Here is a 23,074-nt window from a genome sequence, read left to right on the forward strand (position 1 = left end):
ACTGAAATGTTAGAAGAATACCTATGATGAGTTATTGCTAAATAAACCAGTCTGGTAAATGGATGCAGATGGAACCAAACTGAAGAAAGTCCAAGGAGAGGCCCACTCAAAAGATCTAAAGGATTTTAATTTCAACTCATAAGCTTTGGCGGGGGGGAAGTAATCAACCAAATCCACCATAAATCCTATTGTTGAGCAAACACAGACCTCCTTCTTTAGCATAAGCAGTCAGAAAAAAAAAAAACAAACCCACCAGATAACATGAAAAGACTCCAGTCCCAAAGAAGGGTACATTCAGAGTAATTGGAAGAAACACTTTCCAATGAAACGTATGAAATGGGGGAAAACTTTTAAGCAAAGTCCCTAGGATATATTTTCATTGGGACTTCAGAGGTTATGACATCTATGAAAACTTATCATAGAAGTGTTTTAATTTGAAATGCAATTATAGAGCCAAATAAAAAATTGCAATGTCCCCAGGAAACCACTGGATCTGGAAATTATCAATGGCTATAAACATCACAAAAGGAGAGACTATGTGCTGCCTCATAAAAGGACACACAGCCACTTATAAAGTAGTGCTCCCCCCAACCAACACCAGATTCAGGCAAAAGAACATGTTTAAGGGGCTGCACTCAGCACTTTTTTTTTTTTTTTAAGATTCTATTTATTCATCTGAGACACAGAGCTAGAGAGAGAGAGAGAGAGAACATGAGCAGGGAGAGAGGCAGAGGGAGAGGGAGAAGCAGGCTCCTCGCTGAGCCAGGAGCCCAATGTGGGGCTCGATCCCAGGACCTGAGCCGAAGGCAGACACTTAACCATCTGAGCCACCCAGGCGCCCCTGTACTCAGCATTTCTGTAGGAAACTGCAGGACAAATAAATTGCTCAACAAACTGCAACAATGAGAGACGTATCAGCCAATAGCAATGATGAAGTATGAACATTTCAAACATTTGAGACAATTGCAAATTTAGACACTATTTGACCATATTAAAAACTATTGATTTTTAAGACATAATAGCTTTTTAAAAAACCTTTCAGTGGTAACTGGTGAAATATTTATAGATGAAGTAAGATGTCTGGGATTTGATCAGAACAATGAAGGAGGGAAAGTTGAGGGGTGTAGGTAAAACAAGATTGGCCAGGAGTCGATACCGATTAAGCTGGGTTGTGTGCATGTGGGGAGCAGTTATGTTCTCTACTTTTGTGTATGTTTGAAAATGACCAAAATAAATTGTTTAAAAATTGCACTAGAAGACATGAGCAAGAGGCTGAATATTCTAGAAAACCCAGTCAGTAACCTAGGTCGTTCCTCAGGAACTTCTCCCAGAACTTAGAGGAAATGGAAAAAGACAGCATGAGTGAAACTGTATGAAAACCACAGTGGAGACTTAGATGCAAGGTGGACATAAAATCAGGATTCTAGAAGGAGGCATGTACAGAACCACCATAGGACACCCAATACACTTCATTAAAGAACATTTCCATTATTGGTTTCTCCTTTAGCCACAGAGTTATTTAGCACTATTTTATACATCCAAATATACACACTTGTAAATTCAAGTATTTACTACCTTACAACTTAATTGTGCATAGTTAGGGAACATGTCCTGCACAATACCTATTCTTGAAATTTTTTTCAGGACTTGTTTTAATGCCTAGAACGAGAAGTTTTTAGAAACATCCCTGAGTGCTTGTGAAGAACACATATGCTCTAGGTGTCGGGTGTAGAGTTCTAACCATGCCCTTTGGTCACTTCTGTGCCTTGCTTAGTTTTTGCCTGCCTGACTTATCAAAAGGGAAGTGCTAGAATTTTCCACTGGCAGGTGGATTTGTCAGTTTCTTCCTATAGTTCTATCCATTTATGGATGAATTTTGAGGCTGTGTAAAATTAATGGCTCTGTAAATTGAACCTTTCCATCATCACATCATGAACTTTCATATCCTTAACAAAGCTTTGTCTCAGATTTTGTGTGAAAATAAAATAAACGGTTTGTATTTGTCCCATGTGATTTTTCCCCATCCTTTTACCGTCAATTTTGCACATCCTTCCATAAACCAGTTTCTTGTAAATGATGCTCTTAAGCCTATCTGTGGTGAAGGACTTTTTGTTTTCCCCAAACCATTATAGCCCAAGACTTTTGAAAAATATGCCTTAAAAGATTAATAAAATTCTGGACTTGAAATGTAAATACAGGCAAGCTATTTTAGTATTAGATTCAACACACATAAAACAACCATCTAATTGTTTAGAAACTTTTTCACCTGAAGTTTCTAAGATGTTATCAAACCCTGAACAGATCTTGCAGCCTTCAACAGAGCCACACTTTTGAACTCCAGTGTTGTAAACATAAACCAGGATTTTGTTCTATGTGTCCTAACATCTTTTAACTGGCAAATTTAGTTCATTGTTATTGGTGCATTTGGATGTGTTTCTCTCTCTTCCCCCAACACCAAGTTCATATGGCCTCAAATTACAATTTGAGACCACGTGCTATAGACCGGGCCCCCCCCCCCCCCCCAGTTCATAATAAAATCTACTCCCCAAAGTAACAGTATTAGGAGGTGGAGCCTTTCAGGTGATTAGGTCATGAGGTGGGATCGGTGAATCCCTCATGAGTGGGATTAGTGCCCTCATCAAGGAGGCCCCAAAGAGAGATCCTTTGCCTCTTCCACCATGTGAAGACACAGTAAGGATGGCCATCCATGGATGGGGAGAGAGGTCCTCACCAGACACAGCACCTGCTGGAGCCGTGACTTCCAGCCTCCAAAACCGTGAGAAATGTTTGTTTCTAAGCCACCCAGTCTATGGTTTTCTGTGCAGCCAAAATGGGCCAAGACAGGTTTACCAAGGTATTTACTGCACACCTTACCCTCTATCATCTCCTACAGCGCCTCCTGGGTTTGTCTCCTCCTGAGTCAACTACTTCATCCTAAGTATTTAAATGGGGGCATGTGGGTAGATAGGCGTGAAATTCTTAAGTTCGAAGTCTTTTTCCTTCAGTCCTTAGAAATGTTACCTCCACACACAGGGTTGCTGCTGGAATATTGTCCATTGCTTCTGGGTCATGGTCTCCAGAAGCTTTCAGAATGAGCTTTGTCTTTGGTAATCCTAAATTTTACTACCCAGCAGTGAAGATGAACTACATCACAGACACATACCAACATGGAAGAATCTCTTAATAGTGGGTGAAATGTGATAATACATACACTGTTACTTTTTACATGATGTTAAAAAACATGCAAAACAGGCTAAACAGTAAACTGTTTACGAACGCATATATATGGGCAAGATTGTGAAGCCAGGAAAGTACCAACCCAAAACCCAGACAGTGATTCTCTCTTGGTGGATGGGGCACGGCGGGTGGCGGGGAGGAGGTCGGTCTGAAGTACTGGTAATGTGCTTTTGTCCTGCTGGAGGTGAGAACACGGGTATTTTATTATTTTAATACCTTGGTTTTTTGTTTTTTGGGTTTTTTTTGCATGCCCATTGTGTAAACATTTCACCTTGTGACTGGTTGCCCAGTGGCAGCTTACAGGTCAGGGTACTGGGGACAGGAGGCGGCAGGATGCACACCCTATGGGAGTAGCTGTGGGGGCCACTCATGGCCCGAAATGCCAGAGATGAAGCAGGGATGGAGACAGGAATGGGGTAACTCTTTAAGTTTGCTCTAAAGGAAGAAATACACGGGAGTCCCTCTGCAGCCACGTTCATGCCCCACCAGGAGGCCTGACGGAATGAGCTTTCACCAGCGGCTCTCAAGCTCAGCCCCAGGCCTTTATGGCGTCCACGCCTCAGTGGTCCTTGCCCCAGCACCGATCCTCGGCCGGGCTGAAGCTGCTCCGGGAGCCTTTGGTCCCACCGTGTGGACAGACAGCTTCCCTGTCCGGCCTCCAGATGTCGCTGCCTTAGTAAGAGACGCAGTTTCACCCACAGTCCAGCAGGGTGCATTCCGGAATGGAAGGCTCACTCAGGCTTCCCCCCAAGGCGCCTGCTGTGGTTCTCTGGGCGCAGGAACAGAGGATGCTTTGGCTCCTGCTTTCCTCCTTTTAAGTCTTCCAGGACCCCGACAACGGTTAACATCTGAGGCTTGCCGAAGCGAGTTTTTTATTAGTCAATTTCCCTCCCCTAGGTGATGACTTTTAATTAATGGCAAATTTCTTAAAGACCAGCCAAAGGAGGAGGCACAAGAACACAACTGCGTCCAGGAGAGCTTTTATTTGTACGGAACAGTTTTAAAAATACAGAATAAAATAGCTTTATCTCTACTATTATTCACAACATCTGGTCCAAATATTACATATTTTTAAAATACTTAAACGTTTAATGAAGCCATGTTAGAAAAACAATATGAAAATTCTTTTTAAAAACTCCATAAAAGAATTACACATCTCAAAAAACAACCCCACCCCCAAATACCCTCGGTATGCAAAATAAAAATAAAAAACAAAGAAAATCCCCGAAAGGTAGAGAGCCAAAGTCAGTCACAAAAACTCAAGGAAAATATAGGCATCCCCACTCCTTTAAGAACAGTCAGAAATTTATTAATGTGTCAAACAAAGGTTATTACCAACGAACAGAAAAGGGTATCAACTTGAACTGTCAGTAAGACGGCAACACTGGTGAGGGTGCCCTACATGCCAGGAAACAAACACAGCACGTCTAAGGACGCTGGATGTGGCTCCTGTGGAGTGAGGACGAGGCACGGTCAAGAACAACCTCAAAGGGCAGGAATGTGTGTGAGGCTGCTGAAAAGGGGTGCCCAGCGCTAACGTGCTTTCCACGTCCACGGGTGGGAGCTGAATGCCTGCCACTGAGGGCGGTCTTCCTGCGCTACTCGGGATGTGACCGCAGGTCAAGTGGTGGGTGTCCAAATCCTAAGGGGACAGAGCACCACACGCACAGCGTGTGAAAACCCCAGGCGCTTCTGAGGCCAACCCCCCCACCCCCGAAGTCTCAGGCCCCACCCACAGCCACAGCTCGGCACGGCGACAGCATGGCCCGGCCCTGGCCAGGTACCGGAATGAGGCTTCTGCCACAGTCACCTATCCACCTTCCACCTGACCTGGCCACGCCTGCCACTTCGGTATTATGGAAGATTATAACTGCCAACTTCAAGTCGAAGTTGCCAGTACCGGTATTTCAGCAGGGCCGTGAACTAAAGAAGGAACGAGTTAGCTCATGGTGATAAAATAGACGCATGGGTAAATAAAGTATACACACATACTAGAGATTCATCAATGGAGAAATTCTATTATCACATGACATTGTCATGAAAATTATATCATTCCCTCCCTGGAAAACTGTGACTATTATCCTGGGTAGAAATGTTATTTTACTATATGGAAATACTGCAAGATTCATGCATAAACCAAGTCGTCATCATGAAAGTCATTATTCTACAGTATAAAGCAAATCCTGTGTGTGAATTTGTTACCATGAAAATGGGAAACCATCGGGACTCATGACGCTTCATTCTAGCTGGCCTGGTTAAGCCACTTCTCTTGCCCTCACCCATCACCAGAAACTTACTACAAGTTAACATCCGAAACCCTCTTAAGAGTCTGTATGAACCAATCTCAGCTTAATTCCCTAATGAGACAAAGACTGGAGCCATTTCCCATTATTCGGTCAACCATGTTAGATGTTTTATTAAAACCAGTGGTGGGATCTCCCTTGCCACCCACCGTGATGTGACAGCCATCTACTGTCCTTATAAATACTTTCTACTTCTCACGTCAAGTCCCCCAAGGTGAATGTAAAGATGGTGGGTAGGTGGTCACTATGGAAACTGGAGTCTGAATGCCCCGCCCAAGGACATTTACATCCCAAACCCTTTGAAACATTCTATTGGCCAAACAAAGCATGGTGGGTACCTGGCCCCAGTAGTGCAGGCCAACCATGGAAGTGGGAAGTGCACAGACGCAGACTAGGAACAGCCACTGTGTTCTCCCAAACCTCCCTTTCATGCGTGTGCTAAAGCCTAAGGAGCAGACGAATACCTATTTCTCTTGATTACAGACTCATTCTGTAGCGTATTTGCCAGCAGGAGGACCACTATCTAAAATGGCATTAATCATCAGGAGACTCCAATCACTCAAGCCGAGGTGAGTCTCACAGGCTGTGCAGAAAGTGCCAGGCTCAATGGGCCCTCTAGTCGGGCTGCCCTCTTTCCTCCCCACTTCCTGTACCCCCCTCCCCCTGCCTTAGGGAATCTAAAAGTTGGCCCCAATGGAACAAGAAGGGCGAAAACCCTCATTTCTAACAGAACGTGGGGGTACAGGGCTTCCCTCCACATTTAAAAGCTTGCAGAAGACATCCCCCAGACCAGCACACTTGGAACCACCCAATAAAACCGAGCCCAAGGAGGGGTTTTCAGAAGGGAGTGGGTTTCTGGATGTCTGAAGCATATCCTGAGGGTCACGCACTGGGAGGGAAGATGCCAGATTGAAAGTTAAGATTATCCAATGGTTCAGATGCTTTTATTTGGATATTTGGTCCTTCTGCTCCCCTAGAGAGCTAGAATCTCTGGCATGTTTAACAGTTTTCCCCACTTTTCAGAACAGAGAAATTAGAGATGCTGAGCAAAAAACCCAAATAGAAGAAAACTGAGAGCGACTCGGTGCAGGAGGGCCTTCGGCATTGAGTGCTTACCAAGTTAAAGGGATGAAAGTCGTTAACCAGTGTGCTTCTAAAGTTAACTATGCATCAGATACAATTTTTAAAAACATACAAAATTAAATGTAATTTAGAATCTTTTTTTTTTTTTTTTTTTTTTACTTAATCTGCAACCAGATCTTGGCAAACAATGCAGTGGCTGTAAAACTGTTCTTGCCAGAATACGCCTTGAAGCCCCAAACTTCCCAGGAGTCAGGGAGGCTAGGGGGACAATGCTGCTGCCAAGGACATCCCAGCGTGGTGGAGCAGAGCCAGCTGTGGGGGCAGCGGACTTATCCTGTGGACACAAGGCAGCTGAGAACCATGCCCTGCTGCCAGAGACAGGAACACCCGCGGCTGTCCAAGGCTCAACCAGGTCAAGGAGCCACCTAGGAAGCACCACCTCACACGGTGAGGTCGCTCCTTGGTGTTTCAGGGTTTTCCTTTGGCTGACAAATTTCAAACCAAATTCCACAGAAGTCATTTTTTCACAGAGGATTTAGTGTTATTAACAAGAACTGGACGGAAGGGGCCCTGCCAACTGCTTTTTGTCACCACCTTCTGCAATGACTTAAATAGGAAAGGTGCATTTGGCCAGGGGGTCTAATCTTCCCCTCTGCAAAATTAAGATCCAGTGGACACACAACATGACAACCCACACACAGTCTCCTTAAGCCTTAAGTGCCAGAAAAGACTCGAAACAGAACTGCAGTGATGAATTTACCAGGATGCCTGACCCTTCAACATGGCGGCTCTGTTGATTACCTGCCCCCAGCTTCCCTTCTTCACAAAACAAATTCACGTATAACTTAACCCATGGTTTCTGGGCTCTGGTCCAGTAGTCAGTTTTGATAAATAGATTAGGCATTACAGTATTTACACTTTCATGGTATCAAGCAATACAAAACACAACCACAATAATGGTTACTGGCCTTCAAAAGCCATGACGACAAGCTTCCCTGATGGTGTCCACAGCTTTACAAATGCTGGTTCTTTTCTTAAAGGGAGGTGAGGGGTAGGGGACAAGTAACAGGGATGCACGGTAAGAGAGTCACATGGAAAACACTGATTTCAAAAAACCTGCTATAGTCATAACATTAAATAGGAATAGAATCTTGTAATTTATAGACAAGCGCAACAGTAACCGACATCCACATGATAGCAGAGTCAAGACTCCCATACACATCTGCTTAGTGCCCTTGTGTGGCACTCTACCCATCACACCGGCCCAGAGTGACAAATGTCAGATAGAGTGTCTCAGTCAGAGTGACAAAGAAGCCTATGAGATGTGCTGGCCCACCCTGGGCCGGGGGCACCAAGATAGAGCAGCTGAAGACCAGATATGACTTCAGGTACTTCCCCTTTCCCTCCAATCCCCCAAACAGATGTCGGTTCTAGTAATACCTGTACAGAACTTACCCACGCACAGACATGGGCCGGGGGTAACCATGTCACGGTTTTCAATCAGGTCAGTAGCATCCTCCTACAGGAGGATCAGGGAACACAGAATCACCTTTGACCCTCAGCTGTGACAGTGTGAGGAGACTGGTGTCCCTTGACCAGAGGGCGTCTCTGCGGGTTGCAGGCCGAAGTCAAATAAAACAGAAGCAGGTCCAGTGCTTCTGGGACAGAAAGCCCCTGAACCGTGGCAGCGGCTCGTAAGAAAGCTAACCCAGGGTGGTAGGAGGAGACCAAAACCAAGGAACCGCTGTGGATTTCAAACACCCACTCCCACAGGAGGATAGGAAGTTCAATGGATGCTCTCAAGGGCAAGGGGTAGGGCTTAAATAAGGAGACCAGTGAGACACGATAATAGACACGATCACCACCCACAACAAAAAAGCTATCTGTAATCGTCTTAGCCCTGGGTGCAGAAGGTAAATGCAGATATACAAACATATATGTTACTGCTTGTTACTCAGCAAGGAACTACAGCTTCATGCCTCACTGCGGCTGGGCCACAGGGTGACCTACAGCTATACCGTGGCCTGTGAGTCCTCGTCCGAACTCCGGCTGGTGGCACTCTTCCCGAGGCCTTTCCACGTGTAGCCCACAAAGGTTGGGCTGATGGGTAAGTAGCTGAAGCATCTGTATTTTTTAATAATGTTCATGCCAAATGGCAAATCGTAGGATTCCATGCCATCGAGCGACTTGCTCCCTTTGCCCACACCCTTCTTCCATTTCCTGATTCCTCTTTCTTCTGGAGTACCTGCAACACACACACATACAGACACACGCACACACACAAAACAATGGAATAGAAGTTTAGCTTGACAGTTCCACCGAGAGTTGAGATGCCCAGTGTGCCGTCCCACATACGGAACCCGCCAGGACAGCAAGGAGCCCTTGTCAGGGAGTTGACAGCACTCGGCCATCCAGGTGCCTGAGCCAGAAATCTAAGAATCGCTAACCCATCCTTGTTCCTTTGGCTCCACATTCAAGCGATCTGATGGCTCTGCCTCCTCCCTGTCCTTCCACGTGACCCATTTCCTCAACTGTCACTGTTGAGGTCTGGCCCGTGCCACGTTACTGCTTTCCAGGGTCATCATAACAGTCCCTCCCTTACTGGCTGGCTGCCCTTCCATCTCCCCATCTCCTTCCCCAAATCTGTTCTCAACAAACAACAAAAGAACTTCTGAACTGCAAACGTGATCTCTACAAAAAGGGACCCAGTCTTCATTGTACAATTTACAATGCCTTCAACAACTGGTCAGGACAAACCACCCCCCATCTAGGCATACCGAGTTGAGAGAGAGAGAGAGAGAGAGAGAGAGAGAGAGAGAGAGATGGGAGGGAGAAAGGGAGAGGGATGCACTCGCTTGTATTCCCCACTTGTCATGTCCCTTCTGTGAGGGTGAACTTCCACTGGCGTTAACAATCGGGGCCACTCTATACCCTGACAGATGAGTCAGGGAGAATGATCTGGGCCCATAGGGCTCAGCAACCCCTGAGCCCTGGGCTGATCTCATAAATCTTCTCAGTGCAGAGAGGCGCACTGGCACCTGCTCTTGGCTACATGGGACACCAGACAACACACTTCTCTGCCCAAGCCTAGATGATGAGTTCGAGTCCATGGTGCAGTATAAGAAACATCATTATTTCTTACACCTAAACTACGCCCTCCCATCAGTGTTTCTGTAGCGAAGCTTTCATTTCCATCTGTCTGACTCCTGTGCCTCTCTCTCAATTCGCTCAGATGAGGAGCATGTGTTAGTTATTGACATCCATGAATCTAACATGTACCACGTATTCATGCACATGAACACATCTGCCTGATGTGTTCATCCCTAGTTTCCCCAGCAACCTCTTCATTGAGGCTTTTTGGAGGTGTGCAGTCTTCAGGGCAAATTCCTCAACAAAACCTTCAAGCTCAAGAATAAGTATCAGCATGTCTTGATGGAAGGTCAATCTACGAGCGTGTCCATAGCAGCACTTTCCAACGGCACCAGCAGCCTCCTCTGGGAAGCTGGGAAGGCTGTGAGGCAGGGCCCACAACACATCCTCGTCCAGGGCCCAGCACTGGGCATAGAATGCTGAGGAACAAGGGTCCCGGGCGTCAGAGAAGACAGCTGCCTCCATCTATCCCTCAGTCACCAATCCTGGCAACAGCCTACGCCCACCATACTCACCATCTTTTGGTCTTAGTTGGTGGGGGGCCTGCCTCAGGAAGGAGGGGGAGGAACCCCACGGGCTGTCAGCAGCTCAGAGGAGTGTCTGAGCAAGCTGATGGAAACCGCTGCAGAGACTGAGGCCAGCTGACAGGAGGCAGGCAGCCTGGAGAGTGCCCGTGGGTAAGGGACTTCCTGCTTTCTCCTAACTCAGCAGGGAGGAAAAAACCCACTAGGTTTATCAGCAAAAAACGGATTCATAAAAGGAGGCTGAGAGTGTCTTAACCACTTAAAGACCATTTTAACCAGCGACGGCTTTGAACTGATTCACTCTGCCAGCTTCCGTATTTATTTGGCAGAACGAGTACTTCCCATGTGGCAAAGGCATGTTGGGTATGTACACGTACCTGGGATGGTGTTATCCAAGATAAAAGCCACGCAGCCTCCTACAAACATAGCAGTTGTGAGAAGAACATTCAACACCTGATCGATTCCTGTTATTCCTGGAAACAGAACACAGTGGTAGGGTCACTGCCACAGCCAGGAAGAAGCACTGGGGCGGGCACCAATCACCAATGTGATGCATGAAAGTGCAAATTTCTGTTGTACAGGAGCAGATAAATTTTTGCCAGTAACATTTTAACTGTTATAAATAATTTCAACAATAATCAAGAGATTATCTCTATAAGGAAAACTCCCCAAGAGTGGTCCATAGAAGACAAATCTAAGAGTGAAACTCACCCATAATGAACTAGAAAGCCACTGGGGCGTGGTGTTAGCAGATTAAGAAAAAAATTAATAAAAAGATGGCTGTTGTAAGGCTGAAAATATCACAAAGTGAATAAGACGACAATGAAAACATTTGTGGTATTTGGAATCAGATAAAGGGTTTCAGAATCCTGGATCACTGATTTGTGCTTAGCTGCTTTTAATTAGGAACAATTGGATGTATATAAATGAACTCATGAATATGATATATTAAAATGTAAAAAGCAGCAAGAATCTCCTTGTTATCAGAAGCTCCCACACCTGGGTGGCTCAGTTGGTTTCAGACCAGGTCATGATCTCAGTGTCGTGAGATCACGACCTGCGTCAGGCTCTGAGATCAGCGGGGAGCCCACCCACCCCCGACCCCGCTCACATATGTGCACACCTGAGCACGCTCTAAAATAAAATAAATAAAATCTTTAAAATATATGATCATCAATGGAAAATAACAAGTGCTGGCAAGAATGTGGAGAAACAGAAACCCCTGAGCATAACTGGTGGGAATCAGCTTGGCAGTTCCTCAAAACGTTAAAACCTAGAATTACCCTATTTCCCAGCAATTCTACTCCTAGGTATATACCCAAGAGAACTGAGAGCAGCGACTCAAATACAGCTGATGCCCACTACTGGCAGATTCTGTATTTGTGAATTGACCTACACCCTCAAATTTATCTATAAACCCAAAATGAGTACTCCCGGCTTTCACACTCATTCACAGAGCAGCACAAACTTTGGGTCACCCAACATGTGTGATCCCAGCCGAGATTAAACTAGGTAATGCTCTGCCTTCTTGTCTCAGCTCTCACACCTCATCTCAAGTGTGCTTGCAGCAGTCTGTTCAATAGCACTTCCCCATTTTTGTGGTTTTGGTTGGTGATTTCGTTGTTTACGATGGCCCCCAAGTGCTGTCTACTGTTCCTAAGAGCAGGCCTTCCTGAGGCCGTGCTGTGCTGTTAGAGGAGTTACCCTGCTGTTGGCTGCTGCTCCCCTAGAAGGGGTGGGTCAGGATTTGCTAATTCCATGCTCACAGTGACTTTCCAGGACACGGCTAGCTGAGTGAGGACTGACCGCACTGGTACACCACTGTTCACAGCTGTGCTGTTCACAACTGTCAGAGGGCAGGAACAGCCCAATGTCCATTCCTGGACAAACGGATAAATAGATTATTTTTACATAAATCTCAAAAACATTATGCTAAGTGAAAGAAGCCAGACATCATGTATTGTATTATTCCATATATGTGAAATATCCAGAAGAGATAAAATCCACAGAAACAGAAAGCAAATTGGTGGTTGCCTGGGGCTGGGAGAAGGGGGCTAATAGGGATTAACTGCTTAATGGGTGTGGAATTTTATTTTGGGGTGAGGAGATGGTTTTGGAAACTAAATAGAGATGGTGGTTACATGACATCGCAAATGTACGAAGATGGCACCGAACTGTTCACTTTAAAATAGTTAATTTAACATTATATAAATTTTACCTCAAAAAATATATATATAAAATGGTCCCCAATTCTGCATAAAATGTCAACAGCAATCGTTTCCCCTTGGGGGCACCTGGGTGGCTCAGTCAATTGAGTGTCCGACTCCTGATTTCTGCTCAGGTCATGATCTCAGGGTCGTGAGATGGAGCCCTACATCAGGCTCCCCGCTGGGCGAGGAGTCTGCCTGAGATTCTCTTTCTCTCCCTCGCCCTTTGTCCCTCCCCTCCTCTAAAAAGCATGGTTCCCTTTTGTTCATTTTTCATGACTCAGGTTATTAAAATAAAAAGGTGTTAAAAAGGTTAATCTTGAATTCAACGTAGTTATATAATCCCAGTAGAAAGACATGTATTTGAAAGTCTATGAAGCTGAGTTTTAAGAAATTATACATTTTCATAAAGCATTAGTCTGACAAATTAAAAGGTTTTACACACAGGCCTTCTCCCAAAAGACAGGGTCCCAGTCAATAAAGACCTTAACGTGCACATGAGTCACGTGCTCACGCCAGCTCATACCAGATGTGCAGGGGGGGCTTCCAGATCAGCGGCAGCAGAGCAAGGCTTGAATGAAATACATGGATGAATGTCTGAGGAGACAACTCCTGAAGTTCTAAAGCCCTCTCTGACTGGGGATGGGCTGTCTGTGAACCAGCAGCTGGGGTTCCAACTACCCCCAAGATTCGAGGCCAGTTTTCCTTACCTGTGACGAGAGGGTTCTGTCTGAGGTAACTTGGAAGGACAAGCCCAAAGAAGATCGAAAATCCAAGCACAAAGAGGTTCCGGGAAGAATTTAAGTCGATGAACTGCAGGTTGGAGAGCCCAACAGCTGTGATCATTCCTGGAGAGAAAGAGCAGATGGCAATTTGCACTGAGCTCACCTACAGACAGGTGACGGGCCACACACAGCCTTCCCACATCGCCCCTTCTCTGTCCCACCAGAAACCACCTGGGACACAGAACAGTGAGTGACAGGACACGGTCGAAACGGGACCACCTGGCTCTCTGATCCAAATGACTCTTGGCCTAAGCACCATCTGGACTGACACAGGGACACAAACATCATATGACACTTTCTTTAGACCAAGCAGAAAACTAAGAACATCAGTTGCCCCCTGAGAACCTCTCTGCAAACATTTTGATTAAACTGGGAAACCCACATTTTGATTAAACTGGGAAACCCACCAGAAGACCTGGGCCCTGACCACAACTGGATGGCACATAGATCATGTCAAATCCCACGGTAAAAAATTGTCAGTTTTAAATGGCCACTAGGGGAGAATTTAAATTGATTAGATAAACCAATTAAAGATCATGGTCATCTTATTTTTTTCTAGAACAAGTATGCTCCATTTGGTTCTACCTTTAACATAAATTCAACTCAGAGATGGATGGAGATTTTTATGCTTTCAAGGTGTATCCCTTTGGATTTTTAAACAGAAATGTATTATTACCTTCCATCTCATGGAAGGGATTCGCTAGCAAACGTGAAGAGGAGGAGAGAGGTCAGGCTACCAAGGAAACGGGATTTTACCGAAGAGAGTACAGAAGAGGGCGCCGAGCACCGGATCCGGGAGGGAGGCGAAGAGGGCACTAAACTTGCCGATCATGCCCAGCGCCAGCATGAGGGCCGCGCCGTACTGGATCACCCGGCGACTGCCGACCTGGGGACATACCAGAAGCCAGACGGCACTCAGCGCCAGTTCTGCACCCATTCTCATCCAGCGCCCCCCCACCCCGGGGGGCAAATGTGACAAAAGCCCCAGGCAACCCCTAGATTACTCTTCAAACTTTTAGTGGAGAGGTCTCGTCAGACAATGAGGACTGATCTCAGGGCACAGTTACTATAAAGACACCCAGAGTGAAGAGATTCCCTCTCCTCTTTCTTATCCTGCCCCCCGTTCCTCCTCCACCCCACCTCCCTGGGAGGAAGGCAGCACCAGGGCTCGGCCTCTGCTTCTTGGTGCCCTGGGTGATGTCACTGCAGGCATGGCCCTGCTCCGGCTCTGTCCCGGGTTTCGAATGCCCCTACAGTCAGCGGCTGGGATGACCTTCTAACGTCAAATGCAAAAACCCCACTTCAACCTGCTTTTCTCTTCTGGGCTCTTGGAATCACCCTTTACCAAGTTAACCCACCCCAAAGCTGATTCACCTTCGTCTCCCATCTTCCCCACACCCTGAATCAGACAACAGTCCCAGATATTTCTGGAATCCCCTCTCCTCAGGATGTCTTGCCCATGAGAGGAGGCACAGCCAAGAGCGCAAGGAGTATGGATTCTCAGTGCCCCCTGCCTGGTGTGTACCCCACTCCACTCTAACCATGTGACCAGGACAAGTCACTTGGCCTCCCTGGGTGGCGGGATCCTCGCTTTTATAAAGATAAACCACGAGGTTTTGCTTTAGGGGTTAAATGAGACAAGATGTAAAACAGTGTGAACACTGCCTGGCAAGCATGAGGCTGTAATGACATTGTGGCAGAGTGACCTTTCAAACACTGTGATTTGGGAGGTCAGTGCCCTTCTGCCCCCCTTAAATCCTCTGGTGCTCATGAAATAAAACCCCTTCTCAGCCATCCCCAAGCCTGTCTACCCAGAACACTCTCACATCCTCCGTTCTGGCTGGCTCCAGATACATCCTTCGAAACACTACTCAAATGCTACCTCCTCTTTAAAAAAAAGTCTTCCTTGATGCCAAGGCTCTGCTCTCCCACACTGGGCTTCTGCAGAACTATTATAATATTTTCCATGTGGTCTCATCTTTATCTGTTCAACCTTATCTATGCCTTCTAGAAACTTCCACCTAGCCTGCTGTCCCCCAGGCAGTGGGATGTGAAGCGGGCACTAGGCTCAAGGATCCTGCACTGCTGGCCCCTGCTGTATGCTGCCTCTTCCAGGAAAGTACCCCGAGGACATAAGCTGAGTAAAAGAGGTTCCCGAAGCGCCCGGGGAGTGTCTATAGGGCTTCAAGTGTGATTCTGGTGAGAAGAGAGCCACTTAAATTTTAAGTAAAAGGAAATGAAACCTAAGTGCTAGTCCCCCAGTCAGCTGCACCAGGCACTAGTTCAAGTGCTCCGGGGCACACACGCGGGTGGCCGCTGCACAGAGGAGCAGCGCAGGTGAATGCAGGCTGTGCCCGCCACTGCACAGGGCTTCCGCTGCCTGGTGCTGGGCTAGGCCTTCCAGCAGCGTCTCACGGGACCCAAATGCCGACTGGTTAAGAATCAGAGAAGACTCTTACTGAGCCAATGAAGGGATGGCTGTCCAGCTCGAATCTGGGCCAGCTGACCCTGGAGGCCAGGCTCTGCTGCTATGATCTACCCCCCCACACACACATCAAGTGCAGGGAAGCAGCTAAAAAGGGCACGCAAACTGGAGAATTAAGCAAAAATGACCTCTGCTGGGTTGCATTACATGATAAGGAAGCCTGACATTTTCAGCAAACATTTTTGGGAACCTACTATGTGACTAGCACTTGTTAGACAGGAGGGGGAGGGGAATACAGAGATGAGTAAGCCATAAACTTATGATCAAATCACTGTACTGCTGCCAATGTTATGCTGTGTGGGCACCCAGCACGGAGCAGCAGCTCTGAAGAGCTGCGAAGGGCTCCCCAGGGATGGTCTGGAGGGATGAGTAAGAGCTCCCTGGATGAAAAGCATCCAGGCTGTGCAAAGCCCACCTCCCAGCAGATCAGATGTGCCAGGGGAAGGGTGAGGCTGGCCCCAGGGACGCTTGAAACAATAAATCAAATATGAAGATTATGCATGGAAGGCTGATCTGCCTTAGACGCTCAAAACAAACAAGAAGCAACTCAGTGACTATCAACCGAGTGCCTATTATACACTTCTGTTTGCAACACCAGAAACACAGGCCTAATCCCTGCCCCCCAGTGCTTACACAGAGCCTTTGCCTCTCCTCTCCTGCTGCCCACTCCCTGGAATCTCTTCCCTAGCTCCATTCTGACCTCCTTGAACTCTAACTTTACCTCCAGGGCCATCAAAACATTGACACCTCATTTCTGACTTTTCAAAGTCTTCAACAGTGTGGAATGCAGCAGAGGAGAAATGGCATTCCTCTGAAGAGACTGCACTGTCGGGGAGGTGGGGTTTATTCAGTCCCTGGAAATAAACTTAGGGCTAAATATGAAGCAGGGACGCTACCTACTGCTTACTGTGAACCTACATGCCCAACTCTGCTAAATGCATTACATCAGTTTACTAATTCCAATGCCTGGCAAGCTGTCTATATATAGACAAGGGCATGGAGACTCAGGAAGGTGATGTAATCTGTCCACAGTCACACTGGGACAAAGTGATGGTACCAGAGCTGGAATGCCATACAGCCACCTCCCCACCCCATCATGCCACCCCTTTCTGCAGGACAGACACTGGAACACACTCAGAAGGGAAGACCTACACCAGGAATCCCAACTGACAACCTCCAAGCACGCAACAGGCTCACTGGCAGCCTAATCTCCTGATCAAACAGCTGAGAATCTCCAGGTACAGAGAACGTCACAACTGGACAAAGGGTAACAAGTATCACAGCTGCCAGGACATGGAGGCAGATCCTTGAGAAGAACAGAGATTACCTTCTTTCCACAAGCCCTGGAAGTCTGACACAATGGCCCGGACCAGTGCTGTCCACAGAACTTTCTACAAGGATGGAAATGTCCTGGATCTGTGCTGCCCATCGACAGCCACTAGCCATATATGTGACCACTGAACCCTTAAAATGTGGCTAGTGTGATAAAGGAACTTAATTTTCATTTTACTAACTTAAAAGAGCCACATGCAGCTACTATCAAATCGGATGGCACAGATCCAGGTCTAGAACTGTCAGACTTCAGAGCTGACATTTCTACTCAGACAAGTGATTTGTCCCAAGTCCTTCCACTGGATGAGGGGAAGAATACAGCATCCAACTCGTGCCTCCTTCGTCCTGGACAGAATCCTTCCAGTGGCCGCATGGCTGGGCCAAAAAGAAATTTCTGCTGCAAGTCCCACTTCCCACCCCAGGGCAGCTATGTAGATGGCTCAATTATCCCCTGAGTCAGGGCAATGAAAACCAATTCAAGGCCCCTGAATGCATGCCACCTTCGCCTGGGGATAGTAATCCAAAGGGGTTCAGAGGGAAGATCAATTAGCTCATTAGAAAGTGCTGGCAGGTTGCCTTTTCAGAATAAACTGGCACTGTTCAAATTGTAATAAAGATAATTATTCCCCAAACCACCTCAGTGGCATTTCAAGAATGGAACCTCCACGAACAACACCCCCTACTCCCTACAGTGACCCTGGTTATGTTACGTGATGTGATGATCAGCCTTAAAGGGGTGCAGAATGGGAGCTGGCTTGTTAAACTGGGTTGCCAGAAGTCCCTCCATCTACAAGAATTTTACTAGTATGGTATTTCGGATTCGTTCTAGGTCTGTCCACAGGGTCAAGGCAGCAAACTGGCTAAAGAGAAGCATGGCCCTTAGCTCTGTGTGCTCGGCATTGGCCTCTCCCCACGGGCAGTGCCAGGACACAGCGATGGCACTGGAGGACACGCCCGACAAGGCTGTGTGCACACCAGACACTGGGCTCTGTGAAGGCCCCACCAACTTCCAGGGAAATGAACATGTCAGGACCATGCTCCCTTCTCACCTGGACTCGCAGTCAGGATGAACCAAACAGTCTCTGGTTTCTTTTCATCTGGTTATGGAATCTTGTAGGGAGCAGGGAAGCGGGGGTATTTCTAATCTTACAGAGGTCAGACAGCTCGAGAAGGTGGCAGCTCGCCCCTAGGTTGTCAGGACACAGGGCTCGGGTGAGGAAAACCTGTGGCGCACACGGCCATCCCAGCCAGCGAGCAGGTTCTAACCATGCCCAGGTTCTAACGCTGCCCAGCGTACAGCAGCCGGGGCGGAGGCACGTTCCAGCTGTGCAGACAGTGCGCTCTGGCTAAGGCTACTGGGATCTAGAGTGCAGTAATAAATGTGAAAGGCCTAGGAGCAGGTTCCTTACAGAAGCTGTGGGGTGGGGCAGCTCCAGGTCACAGGTCAGTGTGGAGAAGGGGTGCGGAGGCCTGTGGGAAGGACTCCAGATCCAGACCCTGCTCAAGCTGGGGGACTCGCTGTGGCCTATCAAATCCACTAACTCCGTGCCAAGTTTCGTCTGAAAGAGGTCTCTGCTGCTTTGGTTGGAAAATCACATTAATTCTTTACTGTAGGATGGATGTTTTCCTGTAAGGAGTGGGATCATCTCACATCTAGAACTAGTGCCATCTCCTGCTCCCATTTCCACCTCCTCCCCTGACCCCGAGGTCCACTCTCATCATAACAGCCAAAGTGAGCCTTAAAAAATACCCTGATGGAGGGGCGCCGGGGTGGCTCAGTCAGTTAAGCACCCGACACTTAATTTCGGCTCAGGTCATGATCTCAGGGTCGTGGGATCAGGCCCCATGTTGGGCTCGGCACTGGGCACGGAGGCTGCTTAAGATTCTCACTTTCTGGGCGCCTGGGTGGCTCAGATGGTTAAGCGTCTGCCTTCGGCTCAGGTCATGATCCCAGAGTCCTAGGATCGAGTCCCGCATCGGGCTCCCTGCTCCTTGGGAGCCTGCTTCTCCCTCTGCCTCTCTCTCTCTCTCTCTCTCATGAATAAATAAAATCTTTAAAAAAAAAAAAATTCTCACTTTCCCTCTGCCCCACCCCCCAACTTGCCCATGTGTGTGCACAAGCACGCGCCCCCTCTTGCTCTCTAAACACCCCCCAAAAAAACCCCAAAACCCTGATGGAGCCACAGCCCAGGGGACACCCTTCCTGTCTCTGGCAGCTTCTGGGGCCTGTGTGACCTGGTCCTCCATTACCTGGAGGATGTCACCTGCTCTTACCAACCGCCCCCGCCCCTCCTGCCTCAATGGCCTCTTTGCTGATGGGCAGCCTGTGGTCCTGCTCTCATGACAGGGCTTCATGATGGCTCTGTTCTTGGCCTGAACGTCCTTCCCCAGGGGGCCTACATGGCTCCCTCCACCTGCCCTGTTCAGTTCCTTGCTCAAGGTCATCTTTTCAGTGAGGCTTAGCCTGACCCTATTTCACACTTACCAGCCCTCACTCCCAATACCCACTCCTGCCCTGTATTTTTCTTATACTTACTATGCTTACTGTCTAGGGTTTGTATTCCTCTGTCTAGAATGTAAATGCCGACGGCGGGAATTTTGTTTTATTCACTGTGAAATCCCAAGTGCCTAGAACAGTACCCTGGCACAGGGTTGGTGCTTAGTAAATATTTGTAGAATGCCTACGAAGTAGTGACAGCACTGAGTGCCTGGCTACCCAGGCAGCCAAGGGAGGGAGACCTCTATCAGCATTCCAGAAACCCATCAATGAGAAAAAGGAGATGGAGGGGGAATGACCTCAGAGCTGGAAGCCTTCCTTTTAGAATTCACGGTGGTTAGACCAATCGATGAAATGGATCAACACTTAGAGGCCCAACCATTTAATTAGAAAAATAGCTGTACCTTAGTAATTCCCAAAACGCCAATGTTGGGACTGGATGAAGTAGAGCCATTCCCAGTACCAAATATGCCATCGAGAACACAGGAGAGACCCTCCACGAAAATCCCCCTAAAATGTAAAGGAATGGGGGAAAGAGAAACATTCATTCAATGGGGGAAATGAGTGAAATATGCTCTAAGTGGCTGCACCCCAAAGGTGGTGTGCACGGCTGGGGAGCCTCCACACTCCTGGGAAGGGTTAGAAGTGCAGAGTCTCAGGCCCCACCCCAGACCTGCTGAAGTAGAACCTGCATTTTAACAGGATCCCCCATGCTCATTCAACTGTGAGAAGCACTTCTGGGAACCACACATTAGACACAGGTGTTTAAAAACCATTCCAAATTAAAGACTTTTAGCCAGAAAACAGAGCTATTTGTTGGGATCTAAGACAAATATGGGCCGTCTGGCTGATCTGATTCCTTTATTATTAATAGTTTCATCAGGAAGGAAATGCTTTGTAATTTTGTCAACTTTGGAACTTTTTAAAAACAATCGATTTGTAAGTAACTCCATCAAATGCAACATCCATTAGAGAAAGCTGCAAAAACCTGGAGTGTAAACACTAATAACAGAACCGAAGCAAGACATGCTAAGAGACCAGTCTACTGGATCTTATCATACGCAATCCTTCCAGGAGGGCAGCAGCTGGCTGGGCAAGGGGAGGGGGGAGCTGAAGTACGCTCTTCTCTGAGGCCTCCACAGGGTCCAATTCGCTCTCAGCATCCAGAAACTGAAGACCAGGTGTGTTGAGAAGATAAGCCCCACCGCCCGTAAGTCTCAAGATTCTGCAGCCTTCACCTATTCCTGCTCTTCTTGTTCCTCTACATGGGAATTATAATTGTGAATAGAGGACACAGCATTTACCCCTAAGAACAGTAATGGAAAGGGGCACCTGGGTGGCTCAGTGGTTAAGCGCCTGCCTTCGGCTCAGGTCGTGATCCCAGGGTCCTGGGATCGAGCCCTGCATCGGGCTCCCCGCTCTGCGGGAAGCCTGCTTCTCCCCCCCCCGCCCCCCCCTGCTTTGTTTCCACCTTATGGCAAAAAAAAAAAAATATAAAAAAAAAAAAAAAAAAAAAAAACAGTAACGGAAAGAAGAAATCAAAGGGGACATCCATCCATGACCCCAAACCAAGCAAAGAAAGATGGCACTGCCTCACATCTGTTGTGGCGAGTTTAAGGTCTGGCATGGTCTCAGAGAGAGCATCTTACATGGCTGTCAAGGCGGAAGGAAGGGTGGGAACTGCCCTCCATGCTACAATGAGCAAAATGAGAGCAAAATGGGGGCAGTGACTTGTCCCAAGACAGACAACCAATAAAGAGCCCTGCTGCCTGGCTGCTTCCATGCTGAAAACTCCTTTTCTTCTCCAAGATTAACCAAAGAGCCAAGCGATGAGGCACTGGGCCCAAGAAGAACTCCATTTTCTGAGGAACATACCTGTTGATTGCATGGATGGGGGGCGGCGGTGCACAGGAGAGCCTTGCGCAGGCGTAATAATCCCCGATGGACTCAATAATACTGGCGACCACTGCGCTGAGCATGCCGATGACACCGGCGGCGGAGACGGTGGGCAGGCCCCACTGAACTAGGGAAGGAAAACAGGTGAAAGGAATCAAGACAGCAAAGGACTCCACACGACACACTCAGATTCCAAGGCGCAGGGAAAATCTTTTGTTTATTTTTAAGTGTCACTCATCAGTGCACTAGATGCCTGGGGACAGTTCCTGAGTCAGATGAACCAGGACTGGTCTGTTCTCTGTCTTTAATAAAAAGCAAGTGGTTAGAAGAGGAGGCTGCTTCCAAGCCACGCTTGGTGTCTTCTACTAAATTACAATTTAACAGAGCCCACTAGGGTAAGAATTCCTGTTGGGATGGATATTTCTATGAAGAAGATTTTTAACCCTGCTGTGCAAAGTATGGCACAAAACAACGGGGATCTTGCCCGGGTGGTGGCATTAAATGAAAATGCAGTGAAAAGTCACCACCAGCTAAATTTAAATCCCAGCAGTAAAGCATGGCATCAGACACAGACGGCCCTCTGATGTAAGATCAGTGTTTTTTTTTTTTTTTTTTTTTTTTACAGTAAATCATGTTATGGAAAATTAAAGAGTTTCCTTTAAAAAGCAAAGCGAAGTCCCCAGGTCACTTTCTCTTGAGTATCTGGACTGTCACACGAGCCGCAGCGGGGGACCCAGCTTTGGGAAGAGGAAGAGGAAGTGCAGCGAGCAGACAGGCCAGGGGTGTGTGCGAGGGCAGGACTGCTGCCGCCTGGGAGCACACAGGGCCAGGGTCAGTCACCGTGGCCTTCCGGGCGGGTTTGGAGCAGATTTTTCTCGTGCCCATGATTTCTTTATCCAGCAACATTTTGTATTTTCTAAGCAATCTTTTACATAGTTACCTTGTTACTGACAGAGCATTGTGGTTTCATTTTAGTGTCTTGATTTGTAGGGGGGAATACTCATTTTGCCATTTATTGTTTCTTCAGAAATTGCCTTTTACTTCTTAGTCTCTTTACACTGTTTTTTTTCTTTTTCCCTTTTGCCTGCAGCCCTTAACTTTGATTTTGTAAAATCTTTATTCCATCTACTTCAACATTTTAAATCGTACTCTTCTAAATTTTTGATCCCTCTTCCTTCAGATCATTTCTATATACAGTAGACCCTTGAACAGCACAGGTTTGAACCGCACTGGTCCACTTACTTGCAGGTTTTTTCCAATAAATGCAGTACAATAGTATAAATATATTTTCTCTTATGATTTTCTTAGTAGCATTTTATTTTCTCTAGCTTATTTTTTTTGTAAGGATACAGTGTATAAAACATGTAACATACAAAACGTGTTAATTAGCTGTTGACCTTATTAGTAAGGGTCTTAGTAGTTAAGTTTTGGGGAAGAAAGTTATATGCAGATTTTTGATGGTGGGGGTGGGGTGCACCAACCTCCCCCCCTCCACTTGTTCAAGAGTCAGCTACATGTGTGCGTATGTGCATATAAATCTTGTTGGCTTCCAGCCTTCTCTTTGAACTGTTATTT

At 47.1% G+C, this 23,074-nt stretch overlaps 1 protein-coding gene across 12 annotated transcripts in view; it reads right to left on the bottom strand.

Moving 5' to 3' along the window:
• Positions 1-4,201: 4,201 nt before the first annotated feature.
• The window catches only part of SLC23A2 (solute carrier family 23 member 2), a 134,825-nt gene continuing 115,952 nt past the window's right edge, over positions 4,202-23,074 (bottom strand). For all 12 annotated transcript variants that reach the window (XM_025876047.2, XM_073878347.1, XM_073878346.1 and 9 more), the window contains 6 exons: positions 21,479-21,626; positions 20,008-20,113; positions 14,046-14,175; positions 13,215-13,352; positions 10,675-10,770; positions 4,202-8,868 (listed from right to left, as the gene is read on the bottom strand). In XM_025876047.2, the coding sequence (XP_025731832.1) occupies positions 8,636-8,868; positions 10,675-10,770; positions 13,215-13,352; positions 14,046-14,175; positions 20,008-20,113; positions 21,479-21,626 (851 nt within the window). In that variant the 3' untranslated portion in view covers positions 4,202-8,635. The remainder of the gene's footprint in view (positions 8,869-10,674; positions 10,771-13,214; positions 13,353-14,045; positions 14,176-20,007; positions 20,114-21,478; positions 21,627-23,074) is intronic.

Source organism: Callorhinus ursinus, unplaced genomic scaffold (assembly GCF_003265705.2).
Source record: "Callorhinus ursinus isolate GAN/ISIS: 27379988/994484 unplaced genomic scaffold, GSC_fseal_2.0 scaffold29, whole genome shotgun sequence".
Classification (NCBI taxonomy): Eukaryota; Metazoa; Chordata; class Mammalia; order Carnivora; family Otariidae; genus Callorhinus; species Callorhinus ursinus.